This window comes from Molothrus aeneus, chromosome 4 (genome assembly GCF_037042795.1).
Source record: "Molothrus aeneus isolate 106 chromosome 4, BPBGC_Maene_1.0, whole genome shotgun sequence".
Classification (NCBI taxonomy): Eukaryota; Metazoa; Chordata; class Aves; order Passeriformes; family Icteridae; genus Molothrus; species Molothrus aeneus.
In genome coordinates this window covers 43,862,584-43,878,472 of record NC_089649.1, presented here as the reverse complement: position 1 = coordinate 43,878,472, position 15,889 = coordinate 43,862,584, and the positions used below count along the sequence as shown (strand labels likewise).

The 15,889-nt window shown below is 43.5% G+C and overlaps 1 protein-coding gene across 2 annotated transcripts in view; it reads left to right on the top strand.

Annotated features, from left to right (window-relative positions):
* The first annotated feature begins 4,398 nt into the window (after positions 1-4,398).
* Positions 4,399-15,889, top strand: part of ZDHHC2 (zinc finger DHHC-type palmitoyltransferase 2) — a 35,411-nt gene continuing 23,920 nt past the window's right edge. The window contains exons 1-2 of one of the 2 annotated variants that reach the window (XM_066548390.1): positions 4,399-4,558; positions 14,729-14,755. In XM_066548390.1, the coding sequence (XP_066404487.1) occupies positions 4,405-4,558; positions 14,729-14,755 (181 nt within the window). In that variant the 5' untranslated portion in view covers positions 4,399-4,404. Of the gene's footprint in view, positions 4,559-4,960; positions 5,057-14,728; positions 14,756-15,889 lie in introns of those variants that run through there. The other variant, XM_066548391.1, reaches the window with a different exon arrangement.

Sequence of the window (15,889 nt, the reverse complement as noted above, 5' to 3'; positions counted from 1 at the left end):
TAGGTTTGGGTATCAAAACAGTTGTGAATAATTAAGTACTAAGCCGGGTTGAGAGGGCGAGCAAGGAGTTGAACACATCTGGGCCAGCCCTTCAATTCAAGTACATTTGACAGCTAGCCTGAGACCAGGGAGGCTCCTTAACTGCTTGTTTTCATGTAGCCAGGAGCTATCAACTATACACAGATGGTCCTGAACTCCAGCTGGGATACAAGATACATTTTCCTGGTAATATCTTATGCCAGAAATGTTGTGGAGATTTCCTGTGTGTGGTAAGTGTGGTCCCACACCCAAACATTCTGGAGAGATGCAAGCAGCACAGTCACTGTCAGGAAGGCCAGGAGCATCCCTGCAGGGCCGCTGGTTCACTCAGTGAGTCTGTGTGCCCGTCAGTCTGTCTGTGTGTATTCCTGCTTCTAGCTGCTGCTCTGTGTATTGCACTTGTGTAGGAGTAAATATGTGTTTTCCTGTCCTACTCTTCCTCCTCCTCCACGGAATACATGGGACCTGGCGGGGGAGGAAGTATTCCATCCTATCAGATTGCTCACAGGGAGGAGCAGAGCCCTCTCTTGACTTGCAAAGGAGTAGTTTTTAATTAGGACTGCATGCTAAGGATGTCAAGATGCCTTCCTCAGAAAGAGGCAGAGTTTTCACTCCCCATTCTGTACCTGAACCCAGCTGGAATCTACCTGTCAGATCAGATGGAAGGAGGGAGTGCCTGCTTCAGTTATGTCATCTGATCAAGGACCTTATCAAGTGGAATGACCAAGGGAGGAAGCCAAACCTAGAGATGTACAATGTACCCAGACAACACTCACAGAGACAACAACAGGGACTGCCCTGGTCAGCCAGAGTACTTGGCAAGGGTATGTGGAGAGGGAGGATGCTTGTTTCAGAATGCACTGAGCACCAAGCTGGACAGCTGGGGATTTGGGACTGTGGAGCAGGTAAGAAGGTCTAGGATCTGGGCAGGGCTATCAGAAAACCAGGGAGGCCATGCCTTGGGGATCTGCAACAATGCATGTGCTTGTGAGGGTGGAGAGGAGGGAGGTGTGTGTGTTTTCACCAGTGACCCTCAGCCTTGTCAGCCACAGGGGAGAAAGGGAAAGGCTGTTGGTATTTGTGTGAGCCCTGGGCAGAGGTGCTGTTGAAGCTGCTGCTGGTTGAGCAGGAAAGCAGCAGCCACTTTCACCAGCCTGGGACAGACAGCAGGTCCCCACACTGGGGGCCAGCAGGGAGGAGGATGCCCAGCCCCAGAGCTATGGGTGGTGGCCCCTTCCTTTAACATCCCTTTGCACAACTGGGTACAGAGAATAGTCAGAAGCAGGAATGTCAGAAATACCCAAATGTATGCCAGGAGAGACACATTTTAAAAAATCTACCAGCAATCATTTGCATATACCTTGCCTGAGGGGAAAGCCTGAGTAGCACCACTTATGACAAGAACATTTTATTTCAATTTGCCAAACACTCAAGCTGCCTCCTCAAACCCCATCTTCCTTCAGCCAAGCTCCTGACAAGAAAATTACCTTCATTTCCTCTCTCTTTTTCTTTCAAACATTTCATACAAGCAGCAATAAACTGTGCCCCAAGTAACCTCTCTCGTTGTAGAGACAAAGCCCAAGTACACTGATTTGGGAAAACTCTCCATTAATACCCAATGGCTTGGACTATCCCAAGACTTACTTCTGCCATAACACAATGCTCCTTTGAATATGCTTGTTCTTGAATTTTTCTGCTGTTACCTAAAATTTCTGCAGGTCATACCACAGAGGGAGGAAGAGGAGGAAAAGCACAGCAGAAAGGATGTCTTGTGACCCAGCTGGAGAGTGATGAGAGCCATGGAAGGAATAGAAAGTAACTATGGATATGAAGAGGAGCTAGAGAGCCCATGTCCATGGGGAAAAGACAGAAGGACAGGAGAAAGGGATTCTTTACAGCTCTCTGACCAAAGGATGCTCCAAGCTAATTCAGAGTATTAGTCAGGGCAAGCTTTTTTGTTCCATCTAAATTAAAGTGAAGTTTGCCTGTTTATTTCACTAATTTTGAACCAGATAACCATGATTTTGGAGCTATGGTAAAGCATACACTGTAGTAATTATTCATGTAATTACTAGCATATGAAATAAGAGAATTCTGATTACTGTGAAAGTGAGCAGTGAGCAGAGGGTGGTAGTGGCCATGGAAAAGGTAGAATGCTGAACTATGCAAGCCCATTTCCATGAGGTGATAATTCTGAACAGAATTTGTATGATATAATTTAAGGCCTTTGTAATACATCATCTTTTTATTCCCACACTCCTGGCAAACTGCCACCTCTCTATATGCATAATATTCTATAATAACTATGACTCCAAAGAATAAATGACTATGTTATAAAGTTTTCTCTGGTGTTTACTGTGTTTCCCTGGCATGTGTTGTTAATAAGCCCTGTGTCACATACAGCATTTTAATGTGGTTTACAGGAGAAATCTTTTCATAGCCCCTAAGACGATGCAAAACCTACTTCATTCTTACATACACAGCATCTAGCTGCAAACTTCTCAAGGTACAGACACGTCTCCCTGGAAACACAGAAGACAACAGATGCATTATCCTTGGTACCTGAGAGAGGTCACTGTCACATATTTCCAAATAAGTGCAAAAAGCCATCAAATGAATTTAATTGCCTTAATTTCTTTTAACTTTTGCAGCCGAGCATGGGGCTTGCCTTCAGGCAGTGGTAATCTTACTCCTTCTGCTTTTAAAATCTATGTTGAATAATCACAGATGTTTTCTTTAAAACATAGTAAAGTAAAATCCCTTAAATGTTCTATTAAAATGCTGGCTTCAGCAATGACTTGGACGATTAATTAAGGTGAATTAAAAAGCTTTTATTGTCTACATCATGTTGGTTTCAGTCTCTTTACTCTTGTTTTGAGAACTATAGCATAAAGGAATATAAAATCTAGCTTTTCAGCACCATTCACTGTATCTTCACCTTTAAATGTATAATACATAATTTGCCATTATGCAGAATCTTTTCTTAAATTATTCTGGTCCAATCTTTTGGTAGCATATTTCGTTCATTCTTCTACTGTAAGAACCATACATTGAGGAAATGGTTTTGCTGAGCCCTTCAGAATGATATACAAGTCTTTTTCCTGAATGGAAAGGATGATTTACTGCCATGGGATATATATATATTATCCCTCTCAATACATTATCCTGTGTTGGTCATTCACTCAGTTCATTGTGGCTAACTGAAATCGCTCAGTTTGATTTTACTGTAAGAGGGGTGCATGATTTTGCATCACATAAAAACACTGGAGCCATATGGTCAACTTCTTTTTTGTGTCTCTTCAACAAACATACTATAGCTACTCCATTTTCTACTCTGGAACCTGCCAGCAACACCTACTATTGGTTCTGTCTTATTTTCTCCAATTTTTTTTCCTCTTTCCCAGCCTTTTTCTCAATCAATGGTAGTTGTATGCCTTCGAGATAGTGATTATTTATCTTCATGAGTAGTCTCCTGCATGAGATATTAGACAAGGTGGGTTTTTTTTTTTTCAAAGTACAAACCCATTTTAATCAACCAGCTACTTCCCACCTACTGCATCGCTGATGGTCTGAGAGATTCTAGCAGATTGCAGAAACACTACAGGCCGTGCTCGACATTACTGATTTTGCAATGATAATTCAGCAACGATTAGGGTGCACACAGCCTAACGCAGGCTGGGTTTGCTGTTATAGTTAAACAAGCGTTTCATTACGATGAGTGCAATGGAAAGCCTTTCGGGGAAGGGTGAGTCAGCACAACCTTCCGCCACCTTCCCCTGCACGAACAGCTGCCAAAAGCCACAAGCCAGCCATGCCTGCCCACAGCGGCCGCCCACCGCCTCCTGCCCGCCAAGGCGCGGCGGCCCGCAACACTTGTTCGCTGCACTCCGAAGCGTTATTTGCGAACGAGGCAGCGCTTTTTTAACCGGGTGTTTTAAAGCCCTCGCCGGGCGCTGCTAAGCGTCGCCATCCCGCTATCAGAGGCGGATGATGAGGGCAGCAGCGTCGAGCCCAGGGCGCCGCCCGCCCCAGCGCCCCAGCACGTGGCGGCCGGAGCCGCGCCCTGCGCCGGGCGGGGCCGCTGCGCCACCGCCCCGAACCTGCCACCCGTGTCCGTGCCCGTGCCCGTGTCCGTGTCCGTGTCCCCGTCCCCGGCCCGGCACAGACACCCGGACCCCGCGGGGACGCCGCGGGCTCTCGGGCGGCTCTGCCCCCGCTGCCCGGCCCTGCCCAGCCCGGGGGGAGCGGCGGGCGGGCGGTGGGAGGAGCGGCCGCGCCGGGAGGGTGGGGCCGGGGCGGGCTCCGGCGGGGAGCGCGGCCGGGGCCCGGGCCCCCGGAGCGAGCGGCGGGATGCGGTGCGGGAAGATGGCGGCGCCGCCGCCGCCGGCAGCCGGGGCGCCGGGCGCTTGGGGCGGCGTGCGGCGGCGCTGCCAGCGGCTGCTCTACTGGGTGCCGGTGCTCTTCATCTCCAGCATCCTCTGCTGGTCCTACTACGCCTATGTCACCCAGCTCTGCCTGCGTGAGTGCCGCCGCGGCGGCGGGGGGCGGGCGGGACGCGGGTGGGCGCCGCCACCCCTGCTGGGGGAGCGCAGCCGGGCGGCACCGACACGGACACGGGCACGGGCACGGGCGGCCGCCTCTGTTGTTTGTCGGCGCCGGGACCACCCCCGGCTGCTGCTGCTACTGGTGTTACTGCTGCCGCCGCCGCCGCCGCCACGCCCGGACCGTGTCCGGGGCTGGGCTGGGCTGGACCGGTTCCCCCGCGCCCCGGCCCCCTGGGCGGGCGAGGGACATCCGCGCTGCCCGATGTGCGCCGCGACCCATCGCGCGCAGTTCCCACTCCCACGCCAGGAGGGAGCCGGGCGCTCGGGGCTCTCCACAGGCGGGAGTTTCCCTCCGTGCAGCGCGCTGAGTGTGGCCGGTCCCAGCCCCGACACGGGAAGCGGGACCGGCCGTGCCGGCGTCTGAGCAGAGTTCGCCGTCCCTTCGGCGCGCACGCATGTACACACACACACAGGTACAGAGCCGTTTGGGGGCGGACGTGGAAGCAGGAATAGGTAGCATGAAATCCGCGAGTCTCCCTGTGCCACCCTTCAGTCGCCTAGAAAATGCCCAGCTGTCACAAGTTCTTGATGCCTTCCTTGTCGTCGGCAGCGTGCCAGTACATTGGGGAGTCATCCCGGCCGCGCACCTTGGCACCTGACCCTGAGCGACAGGCGGGTCCCTGAGCACATACTGTGGGCTGGGTGTGATGTGAGCATTTGTGTCAATTAGAGCAGCCGAGCCAGAAGGGTTTATTAAATGACCGGCTCACCAGCCTCCCTTGGTTTGGAAGGTTTTTTTCTGATTTTGGTTCTGTTACGGTGTATCTTGTAGAAAATCATTGAATCTGATTTTTAGAGGCTAATGTGTGGCATACTGATGTTTCAGTAACAGTGTCGGCATAATGGCACACGGGAATATAAATTAGGTGTACTTAGTTTTCAGCTGTTCATGTTGAAAATCTCATCAGTCTAGTACCTAATTTTTGATTTTATCTTTTTCTAATTGCATATAGAATACTGGTAGGATTTTTGTCCTATGGATGCTTGGCTGAGCAGTTGAGGGATTAAGTAAAAGGTGATTGCCAGGCCTAGCACCTCTGGTTTTTGTATCAAGACTTGCTGTAGTTCCTATATTGGAGGTTAGGCTTTTTGCATTTTTTTTCTTTGCAAACGCTATTCAAATCTGTTCATTTTAAACAACACTCTTCAATAAAGTTACTGTGCCCTCGGGAGAGAACAATGAAGTGTCTACCTCCAGCAGAAGGAAGCAAATTGTTTCCAGGATTCTGGGAATTGACTGAGCAAGCCTGGAAAGGAGAGCTGTAAGCTGACACGAGGAGGGCAAGGATGTTCCAGGGAAGAGCCTCTCTGTAGTTAATGTTCTAATGTATGCAGCCTTGTGGTAGGTGCAGTAGGCTTGTTCTGGGCACTACTGCTTCAGTATACTACTGTATTTTTTATTTTGCATAACTGTACAGTAGAGAAAGAGTGGGTTTTAGCTTACCTGAAAGTAGGTACCTCTTAAAGAGATGACATGCTTGAAACTTGCTTCAGACTATAAACTGTGATTCACTGATTCCTGGAGAACCCCTCAAAGCAAAAGGCCTGCAGTGGGAGGGGGAGGAAGTGAAATCCTGGGGCTCAGCTAAAGCACATTTTACTGAATTCCTCTCAATGGACAAGGGTTGTTTGTTTGTTTGTTTGTTTGTTTGTTTGTCTCCCACCCACCCCCACACGTTCCAGTGGGAGCTGGCTCACCAGGTTTTTAATTCAGCGTAGTAGTCATCCACAATCTCCACTAAGTCCATCTTTTATCTATATCTGGATGTTTTCCCTCATTTTTGGCATATTAAAATAAAATAAGCTCATATTTTGTCTTACTAATGAATATTTAGTGTAAACAACAGAAGGAATAACTAACAACTCCGGGAACGAGAGCCAACGGCAGGAATAGACTGTAAGCATTTCAGTGCTTTGAAGCCAGCCTGTCTATTCAGTGCTGCTTTTATTCCTGCAGCACTGAATGCTAAAGAGGACGTATATAGCTGGGGCTTTTTCTGCAGCTTTCTGTCACTGGGGCTGACAACATACAGGGAACAGTGTTAACTGTTGTGCAATAGGACCTAGCAAGGATGCTGTTGTAATGTAAGTGGTCTCTTTGAGCTTTTAATAATGAGAAAGTGTTTCAAATGTAGTATTTTGAATGGATTTGTGGGGTTATTTGTTAGAGTTTATTTGTTGGGTGTTTTTTTATTTCATCCTGTTGGATTGTCTTTTTTTTTTTAATTCATCCAAGCATTATAGGAGTTGTCTTTTTTTTTAAGAAATCTACTAAGCTGATTCCTTATATACCTAAAGCTGAGTAGTTACAGTATTGAGTAGCATTTTAGAAACAGAAAAATGAATCCACTAGTATTGCCATGTCTAGAGTTCTGTCTCTTTTATTAGTTCTTGTGCCAGTTTAACCTTTAACAAGGAGAAAGATGTTGAGCACTAGCAAACAGTTTTCTGCTGGATGTAGGATGAATACTGGAATTAAATGTGTATATGAGTTGGTCTTAAAGCACTCAACTAAAAATTGCTTACCTCCAGTCCAGTGCAATTCTCTTGATTTTACCAGTATTGTCATCTCACAAGCCCTGTCTAGTAGTAGTACTTCTTTTTTCACCCTGGATAACTTTGTGTTTAAAATTACTGTGTCTTTAAGTGTTCCTTCCCTTATAAAATTGAGTGTGTTTAGGAGAACCTAAGGGATACAGCTTTCTCTAAAAAGGATGGGGTGATACAGGCAGCACACAGTGAGTGCAGTGAACTTTGATAGCTCAAGCTACTGAAATTTCAACCTAGGATACATGGAACAACAGTAACATGAAGTGCAAATGAAATACTTTGCCCCAGCACCTGTATTCATGTGTCTATACTCAGAAAATATACATTGGATTTACTGTTTATGAAAACCTGAAAATAAACATTCAGTGTTTATTAAAATCTTTGCATACTTCACATGCAAAGAAAAAAAAATCTTATATTTCCCTTCTTAGATACATCTCTAATTCAGGTTAGTAAGAGACTTGGAGGAGTTATTGATTCCATGCTTTAGGTAGGGCAGAGCCAGTAGTTATTGCAGTTTCTGACAGCTGTTTGTCAGAAATGTTCTTGACAAAGGTGGATACTGGCATCCTTTTGTTTCATTTTGTTTGCCTACCTGCTCAGGATTTGGAGGTGCATATAACAAGAAAAATGTAAAAAAATTGACAGTGTTGTGACAGATATTTTTAGGAAAAATAACAGCTTAACTGATGAAAGGGTTATCCTGTAGATATCCTGTATCCAATAGAAAATGGATGTTTTTGTTCAGTTTTGATCCATTTTTACATGGCACTAATTTTAATTCACAGGATAATGCTCTTGCTCAGGAAATCCTGTCAGAAAATGGAGCTTGAATATGTAATTTTGAAGAAGGAAAATAGATTTACTGTGGAGCAAATGAGCAATAAGCGTTTTGTGACTATTCCAGTGAAGGGAAAGGGAGGAAATATTGCCACCTGGTGAGTGATTTGCCTGATTTGGAAAAGAATAAATTACTTCAGTATAGCTGAAGAGGGGCTACAACAAGACATTCACAGTACTGTCAGGAATGCTCATAAGTCACATCTTTGTTTTTGGTGTAGAATATGTGACTGGTTTCTGTCCCCAGCTACCTTCGAAATGGAACAGAAAGCATGGAATGACATCCAGCTGCTAAAGATGTTAATGATCATGAAAGTTTTTTGCTGGAGGATCAGATTGATTAGTGCTGAATTGAGGTTTTTGACCCTGTGAACCATCAGTGGGATGGAATTATAACAGGATGTAAAGCTGCTTAATTCATCACAGTTTAGAGGCAGGATTAATACGTGCCCTGTGGGCTTGGCAGAGTGTCATCAGGGCATCAGAAGTGGCAGAAAATAAGGAGATAGAAGCTGATAGGGTGGGGGGGGGGGGGAAAGCTAAAAAAAAAAAAAAAAGAGTTAGACCCAGGATTTGGTCAGCTGGATTTGAGCTCTTTGCTCAGTATGTTCTCCAGATAGATTAAAGGATTTATGGTACTTGCAGCTTATGTCTTGTAACCATTTAGAGCTTAGGGTTTGGCTATAGAAATACAAGTGCATTGTAACATTGCAGTTGGCTGTAGTCAGACACTGGTTAAATACCCTGTCTGCACATTAGCTGCTAAGGTTCAAAAGTACTTTGGTGCAAGAAAGTTTGCATTTTTATTCCATATTTTGGAAATACTACCTTCTTTTTTCCCCCCCTCTTCTGACATCTGTGGTTACTTTGAGAAAAGTTTCAAAACTGGTGGCTGAAGTTAAATTGGCTTCTGAATTATAGTCAGCAGTGCTTCTGTGCATTTCCCAAATTTCATTTGAATGCTTTCTCAGACCTTTGGAGGCAGCTGCCATTCCACAGCTCTGGAACAGAATTGATGTCTATGTTAAGCAGGGCTGATTATCTCTCCATGTAGTGCCCAGTGGGTTTTGTGCCTTGAAATGTAAACCATGGCTTGAAGTTGAAAACATAAGGTTTATGATGAAGATGTAGTTACTGGACAAGATTATGTTTTCAGGTAAAGGTTTAACACTGCTTGATACATAACTTTAAGAGTTGTTCTTGTTAGGGTGCAGTTTTTCTTTGCTGAAAAGTGTCTGGCAATACTGGCAGCACAAGAGTCTACAACTTTGGTAGAGCCGGACACTTTTCATTCAGTCTGTCTTTGTGAATTGGAAGGTAAATGGGAAGTTTGTAAAGAAGAAGGATTAAGTCAGTTCTTAGTCATACCCTATACAAAAGCAATGGTTTTGTGACCTTACCTGCAAAGGTGCCACATAGCAGCTGCTGCTGGACAGGTGCACAGTGGTGCAGTTTGATGGGCACAGGGTTAAAATGAATCTTCTGAAACATTTGCAAATACCATCAAATGCAAATGTATGGGTTATTGATGGCTACCTATGCCAACCTTAAATATCCTGAAAATATTTCCATTACTTTTGTTCTGAAACAAAGCACTGGAGGCACCTTGTCTCTCTGAATCAATGCAAATCACTGCTCTCTCTAGCAGAGAGGTAGGTTTTTATTGCAAGCACTGATATTTTTACTAAAGGACTATTGCAGGCAATGACACTTGTCAAAACTATAAAACACTTTTATGTGTGCACAGAGCTGAGTAAAACTGCATCTATAGATCAGTGTTTTACAGCTTCAAATATGCTATAAAGATAAAACATGTACTTAGTTTTGTGAATCAGATCCAAGATGTTAAACTTCATAAAAGTTTGAGAGACCCAGCTATTTATAGATGTGGCTGCAGAGTCTCATCAGATTTATCTTGTTTTCCCATTCCAAAGATTTAAATATTTTTAAAACGTACATAAAATACAATAGCAAAATTCTGTAGATCCACTTTCATTGCAGCTTTAAAATATTAATTGCTTTATCTCATTTCCCTTTTAAAATTTTTTTCCTTATTTTTAAATCTAGTCATTACATTTACAGTTCAGAAACTTTGGGTTTAGAAGTCAAGCAAAATTTAACATTACAAAACCAATGCACATTTTGATATGAAATTTATCTTTCAAAATCTTTTGGGGTTTGTGCTAGCAATGTGTCTTACCATGTCTCTAGCTATGTGGAGATGGACATCCACCTAGTTTTTACATGGTTGAGTGAGAATTAAGCTTTCTAGAGAAAATAAGTGGAAATCGAAGAAGTGGGAAGTCCACTTGGTCTGACCCAGTGTGCAAGGTGCCTAGTGATGTGATTTCTCTTCCTAGCAAATTAAGTTGGTGATGGAAGCCATCCTGGCCTTTTTCAGATCCTTTTGAAACACAACATTCTGTCATCTTTGCAATTGTTCTCTGCGAGCGCAGGCTGCTTGGTGGCATTGACTGTTGAATGTGCTGCTCCTGTTTCTGGCTGCTTGTGGCTTGGGGCAAGCAGGGAGCAATGTTTGTGGCTCGCTCAGGAAATTGGCATCTCCCTTGGCTGGAGTCCTGTGTCTGTCCCAGCCTGTCCCTAGTTCTGATGAGCACCATCTGGGAGCTGCGTAATGAACCGGAGAGGCTCTAATGATGTGACAGTCTGCTAGCACTGAACTGTAAATGGCATCCTGATGCTCTAGCAGTGCAAGGGTGAGTCTTAATGAAATTGGCCCCTGCAGTATCTCAGGCAAACAAAGCTGTAACTTTTTAATGATTTCCTGAAGACAGGTCATGTTTTTATAATTATTTCCATCTCTGAGTATACAAGAGTATCATTCCATTTTGGTCTCAAAGGGATTTACCCTGTTTTCTCTCAGAAATTGCTTAGCAGTTGGGATTGCCGTGTCCTTTGTGTTTATTTTAGTCATCATAGACATAAATGCTTTTAACCCATATTATTTCTGTGCTGTTTAACTATCAGCAAGTGCATTTGCAGCATTTCAGCTGATATTTATTAATGACAGAATGCACAGTCTGACCTACTTTTCACCACAGTGAGTGTAAACCCTTCAAACAGAAATGAGAAAAGTGCCAGAAATACTGATACAAATGATTCTACTAAAAAATATAAAATTTGGTTTAAATAAACATATCGTGTGCTATTCAGAAGACAGGGAAAATAGCAAATGATTCTTTGATCAAATCCAAAATTAAAGGATTTTTTTCATATTAGAAAATTATTTTCCGTGTTCTTAAATAGTACAATTTTAGTGTGATCTTAGGGTAAACATCTTGTAGTTACTCTCACTGTCTTTGTATCATGGTCATTCAACTGAGAAAGTTTAAAGCTTTAGGAGAAATTTAGGAGAGAGTTTGATTTGTAAGAGCCATTTTTTTCCTGTTGGTTAGTTCTGCCACACTGGTGCAAAACAAAAGGTTCTCCCACTCCCCCCCACCCCTCCAAAAAAAAGCCAGCAACCAAACCAAAAAAACCTCAACCAACCAAAAAAAAAAACAAACCACACCTTCATTTCCTCTCTAGTGCTGTTGTATTGAAGATGCTTGTCCATTACTTTCCTACACTCTGTACCTCCTCCTGGGAGCCTTTGCCAGAGGTGATTTAAAAAGGCATGAGCAGAAGGACTGGTACTTCACTTCATGCAGGTTGTTGGATGTCTTGCATAGTTCCTTTCTGTCACTGTCTGTGGGAATGCTTGTTGGGCGGTGCAGCCAGTCTCCTTGTAAGCACCAGTTGCAATATGTGTGGAGAAAAATGATGGTGAGATTGAAGGTCCTGGCATCTCTTTTCAGCCTGGTTCCTCTCTGCTTTGGTCTCGTACAGTGGTTGCAGCTCAGGAGTGTATGAAATAACTTCTGATTTTTACTCGGTGGTAAAAGAAATTAAAATGACAAGATACATATATTTTTAAAAAAAAAACAAAACCTAAAAACCTGTTCTCACTCTCCTGGGGTCAACTGGACATCTCAGCAGTTGTGTTTTAGCCTTCGTGGTCCTGACTGTCAGGAGCATTTGGGTTCCAGGCTAGATACTGGAAAATCTGAGAAAACAGTCTCCTGTACAGGTGTAGACTCTGAGGAGTGCATTTCCTTCTGGAGGTGGACAGGAATTTTGAAGCTTTGCTGCGTGGTAGAAATGACTAAATTTGTATTTGTCTGTTCTTTACTTATAGGCATTGTGGAAAATTTAGATGTCTCAGACACAATAATAAATATATTTTATCCAAAGATAAGGGGCGGAAAAAAGATTACAGTTGCTTTCACAGCAGTGTTCTGTGGCATTCCCTTGTAAGGAGAGAAAAATACCACAAATTATTGTGAAGGTTGGTTTAATAGATTTTGTTTTGAAACTGGTGATTCTGCAATGTGTGCTTGGCTGTGACTTTTTAATTAGCAGAGAGTAGTTACTGCAAGAAGACTGGCAAAATTTCTGCATGCTTTGCTGACCGTTCCAAGTGGAGAAAGAAAATCAGAATTTGAATAGTGGCTGATTTATCTTAATCTGAGAACTCCATCACTTTTAAATTGCATATCAGCTCTGAAGATATCTTTTGTTTTGTAAACAATCATCTGGTGCGTGGCTGTTTTCTTACAATTTTACAGTTCTTTTGCATTATTGTAGGGGAGCATGTCTGCGTCTCAGAGTCAATGTGTGTTCCTTCAGATTTCTCTAGCAGTTGTCTAGGTGAATATTCAGCTTATCAAATTCTAAAGAGTTCAGAAAACTGAAGGCAGAATATACTGTTTTATAGTGGCTTAGGCAACTTCTGTGGTATCTTTATGATTTTTTTGAGGAGCTTTATAAAGACGATTGCTTACTGCTTTCCCTCAGGTAAGGTAGATGCTTGTTTTGCTAGAGCCATAGTCAAATCTCCATTTTAATAGACCTATTTTATAATTGCAGAATTGTGGAATAATTCATGTTTGAGAGGACCTCAGCTCATCTAGTCCAACCTCCTGATCAAATCAGGGCTAGGTGTGAGGTCACACCAGGTTCTTCTGGTTTTTATTGGCTCGAGTCGTGAAAAACTTCACTGGTGGAGGCTGTGCACCATATCTGGACAGCTTCCTCTTCTGGTGAATGGTTCTTGTGGTGGAAGTGTTTTTCCTTCTATCAGATCTGATCCTTTAATTTCAACTTGCACTCCCTGGCTCTTGTCATCCCACTCTGTGCCAGTATGAAGAGCCCAGCTCCTCAGTGCCTCCTGGGAGGCCCTCCCAAAACCATGTCTTCTCCAGGGCTGACAAGCCTCTCTCTAGAGGATGAGTCCCTGCCAGCTTCATCACTTCCTCCTGAACTTGTCTCTGTAGCGCTGGGGGGCCCAAATCCCAGCAGAGTTGTGGGTTGGTCTGATGAATGCTGCACAGAGGGGGATAAACCCTTCCCTTGGCTGAGCAGCCAGTAGTGCCCTGCTGAGGTACCCATGTGCCTGGTGGCCCTTTCTGCTGCCCACCAGCAGCCCCATGGCTTCTTCCAGGGAGCTGCTCCAGCCCAGCAGCCCCCAGGCTGTGTCATTGCACGGAGTTGCTTCTTCAGAGGTGCAGGACTTTGTCTTTGCCCTCATGAATTTCATAAGGGCCCCGTTGGTTCCTTCCCCCAGCCCGTCGTGGTCCCTCTCAATGGAAGTCCTGCACGTACCAGCTGCTGTCCCCAAGGTGGTGTCATCTGCAGACTTGTGAGTGTTCACTCTCCCAGAGCATTAGTTAAGGTGTTGAGCAGCACTGGGGCCATGTTCCACCCTTGCAATGTGCAGGATGTATTTAAATGCTGGCTTTAACTCAATCACCAAGCCTGTGTTTAATCCATCAGTCAGATGGCACGGTTCTTTGGCTTTTCTGTAGGAGTTGCCTTGTGCCTGCTGCTTGAAGATCAGCCTGGTGCAATCATTTTTATTCGGAAACAGGAGTGGATGAGAGCTCTGTGTATCTACTCTCCTGTTGTAGGCACCAGTGTATCACAGCTTGTAGACTGCTTAACTGGGATGGATAAATGTGTGGTGGAGTGGTTTAGGTGAAAAGAGGTTTTGATCTTGGGAGTTTCTGATCTCTCTGAGATACCTATTGTGGGATAGTTATTTTGAATAATGTGACCAAGAGAGGAAAATGCAATTACTGATATGTGATATCTGTGTGCTCCCTTCTATGCCTGACACACTTGCCCTTTCTCACTCTCTTACTGTCTTGTAATCTGTGGGCAATTTCTTAAAGGAAATGCAACTTTTGTCTACTTTCAGTTTTTATGCTTTGAAGATCTAAGGTATCACCAAATATTGCTGTCAAAAACCAGTTCTAGAATCTGATGCCTCCACTGCAAGAACAGAATATAAAGAGTGAAAGCTGTGCAACCACAGTTAGAAGAAATAACTGCTCTTCAGAGATGGCTTTTCTTGGATTAAACTTTGGCAGCTTCAGATAGGTGGAGGTCCTAGTTATCAGGAAATGAGCCTGGGAAGAGGAGCCAAAAAAACCTTATAAGCAATTGATACTGTGTACTTATTCTCATGATAAATGTACACAGCATAAAAGCTTCATAGTGTGGGACTTTAAACGTGTATTGTTTGATGATTACTCTTCCATCTTTGGCTGAAAAAAAAGTTGAAATATTGAGTTACGTCATTTGCTATTTAAACACAGATTTTTATTATCTCCTTTTTTCTTTTTTTTTTCCAGTGACAATGACAAATATCGGAGAAAAAGGTAAGATTTTATTAGCTGTTTATAGGTGTAATTCATATATCAGAATAGAACAGTAGTTCACTAGTAGAACTGAGAAACAGTCAAACTTAAAAGAATAGATTCGTACTTTTTTTGTTCCTCAGCACCTTTTATTATCTTGCTGTTCCTGAGTATTACCATAGCCATTACAAATAGAGGAGAGAAAAATTAGAATTTTTTTACTCTTCTCACTGGCTTTCTGATATGTCAGCTAAAACAATCCTTACTTTATTATTTTAAAAAATTTATTCATACTATGGAAAGCTCTTGTAAAAGCAGGATTGTAAAAGCTCTTGTAAAAGCAGTGTATTTGTGTAGATACAACATACTTAAATGCAGGGTGATTTTTTTCTGCATTTTCTTTTTAATGTTTTTAAAGAAATAGAATCATTCAGATATGTAGCCTTCTCAGAATATTATAAAACTACCTAGTTAGCAGTCACTACAGTTCCTTCCCTGAGGCTGTAGCATGTTTAGATTGTTTTTTCCAGATGCTATTTTAATACTACAGCACAACATGGAAGTGTAAAGTGTAGGGCTGCAGAGCTTTTGGAGGAAGAGCTTTTTATGTTTGTGTAATTCCAGTAAATTTTATTAAGTCATTGGTAACTCCCTCACATAGAAAACATGTTTGTCAATTAAGAAATTTGCTTGAAAAACTTTTTTTCAGTTTAGGGATCTCATCCCCCATATGAGTGTAGAAGTGTTATCTGCAGGCTTTGAATTTCAGTTTCTTGCTGCTCCGTCCTCTGTGGGAGGGGAAAAAAAATGAGTTGATGGGCATTGCTCACAAAACACATTAGAATTATCAGCAAAATGTGTTGGGGAACATTAAATTTCCTTCTTTTCACTCAAGGCCTTGGTGTGCTTTGGCCAGTCAGAAGAAACTTAGCCTGGCTACACTTCTGCCCTAAGATTTTTCAGGAGTAAAACCTGGGCAAATGGGGCTCAGCTGGTGAAATTGGGTTGCCCCAATTTCCAGGCAACTCTAGCTGTGCTAGCTAGCTGTAAATTGATTGCCTTCAAGCAAGGGATGCACCATTTGGGTTGGGATTTGTTTTGTTTGGTTGAGTTGGGTTTTTTTTTGGTTGCTTGGTTGGTTGATTGGTGGGGTTT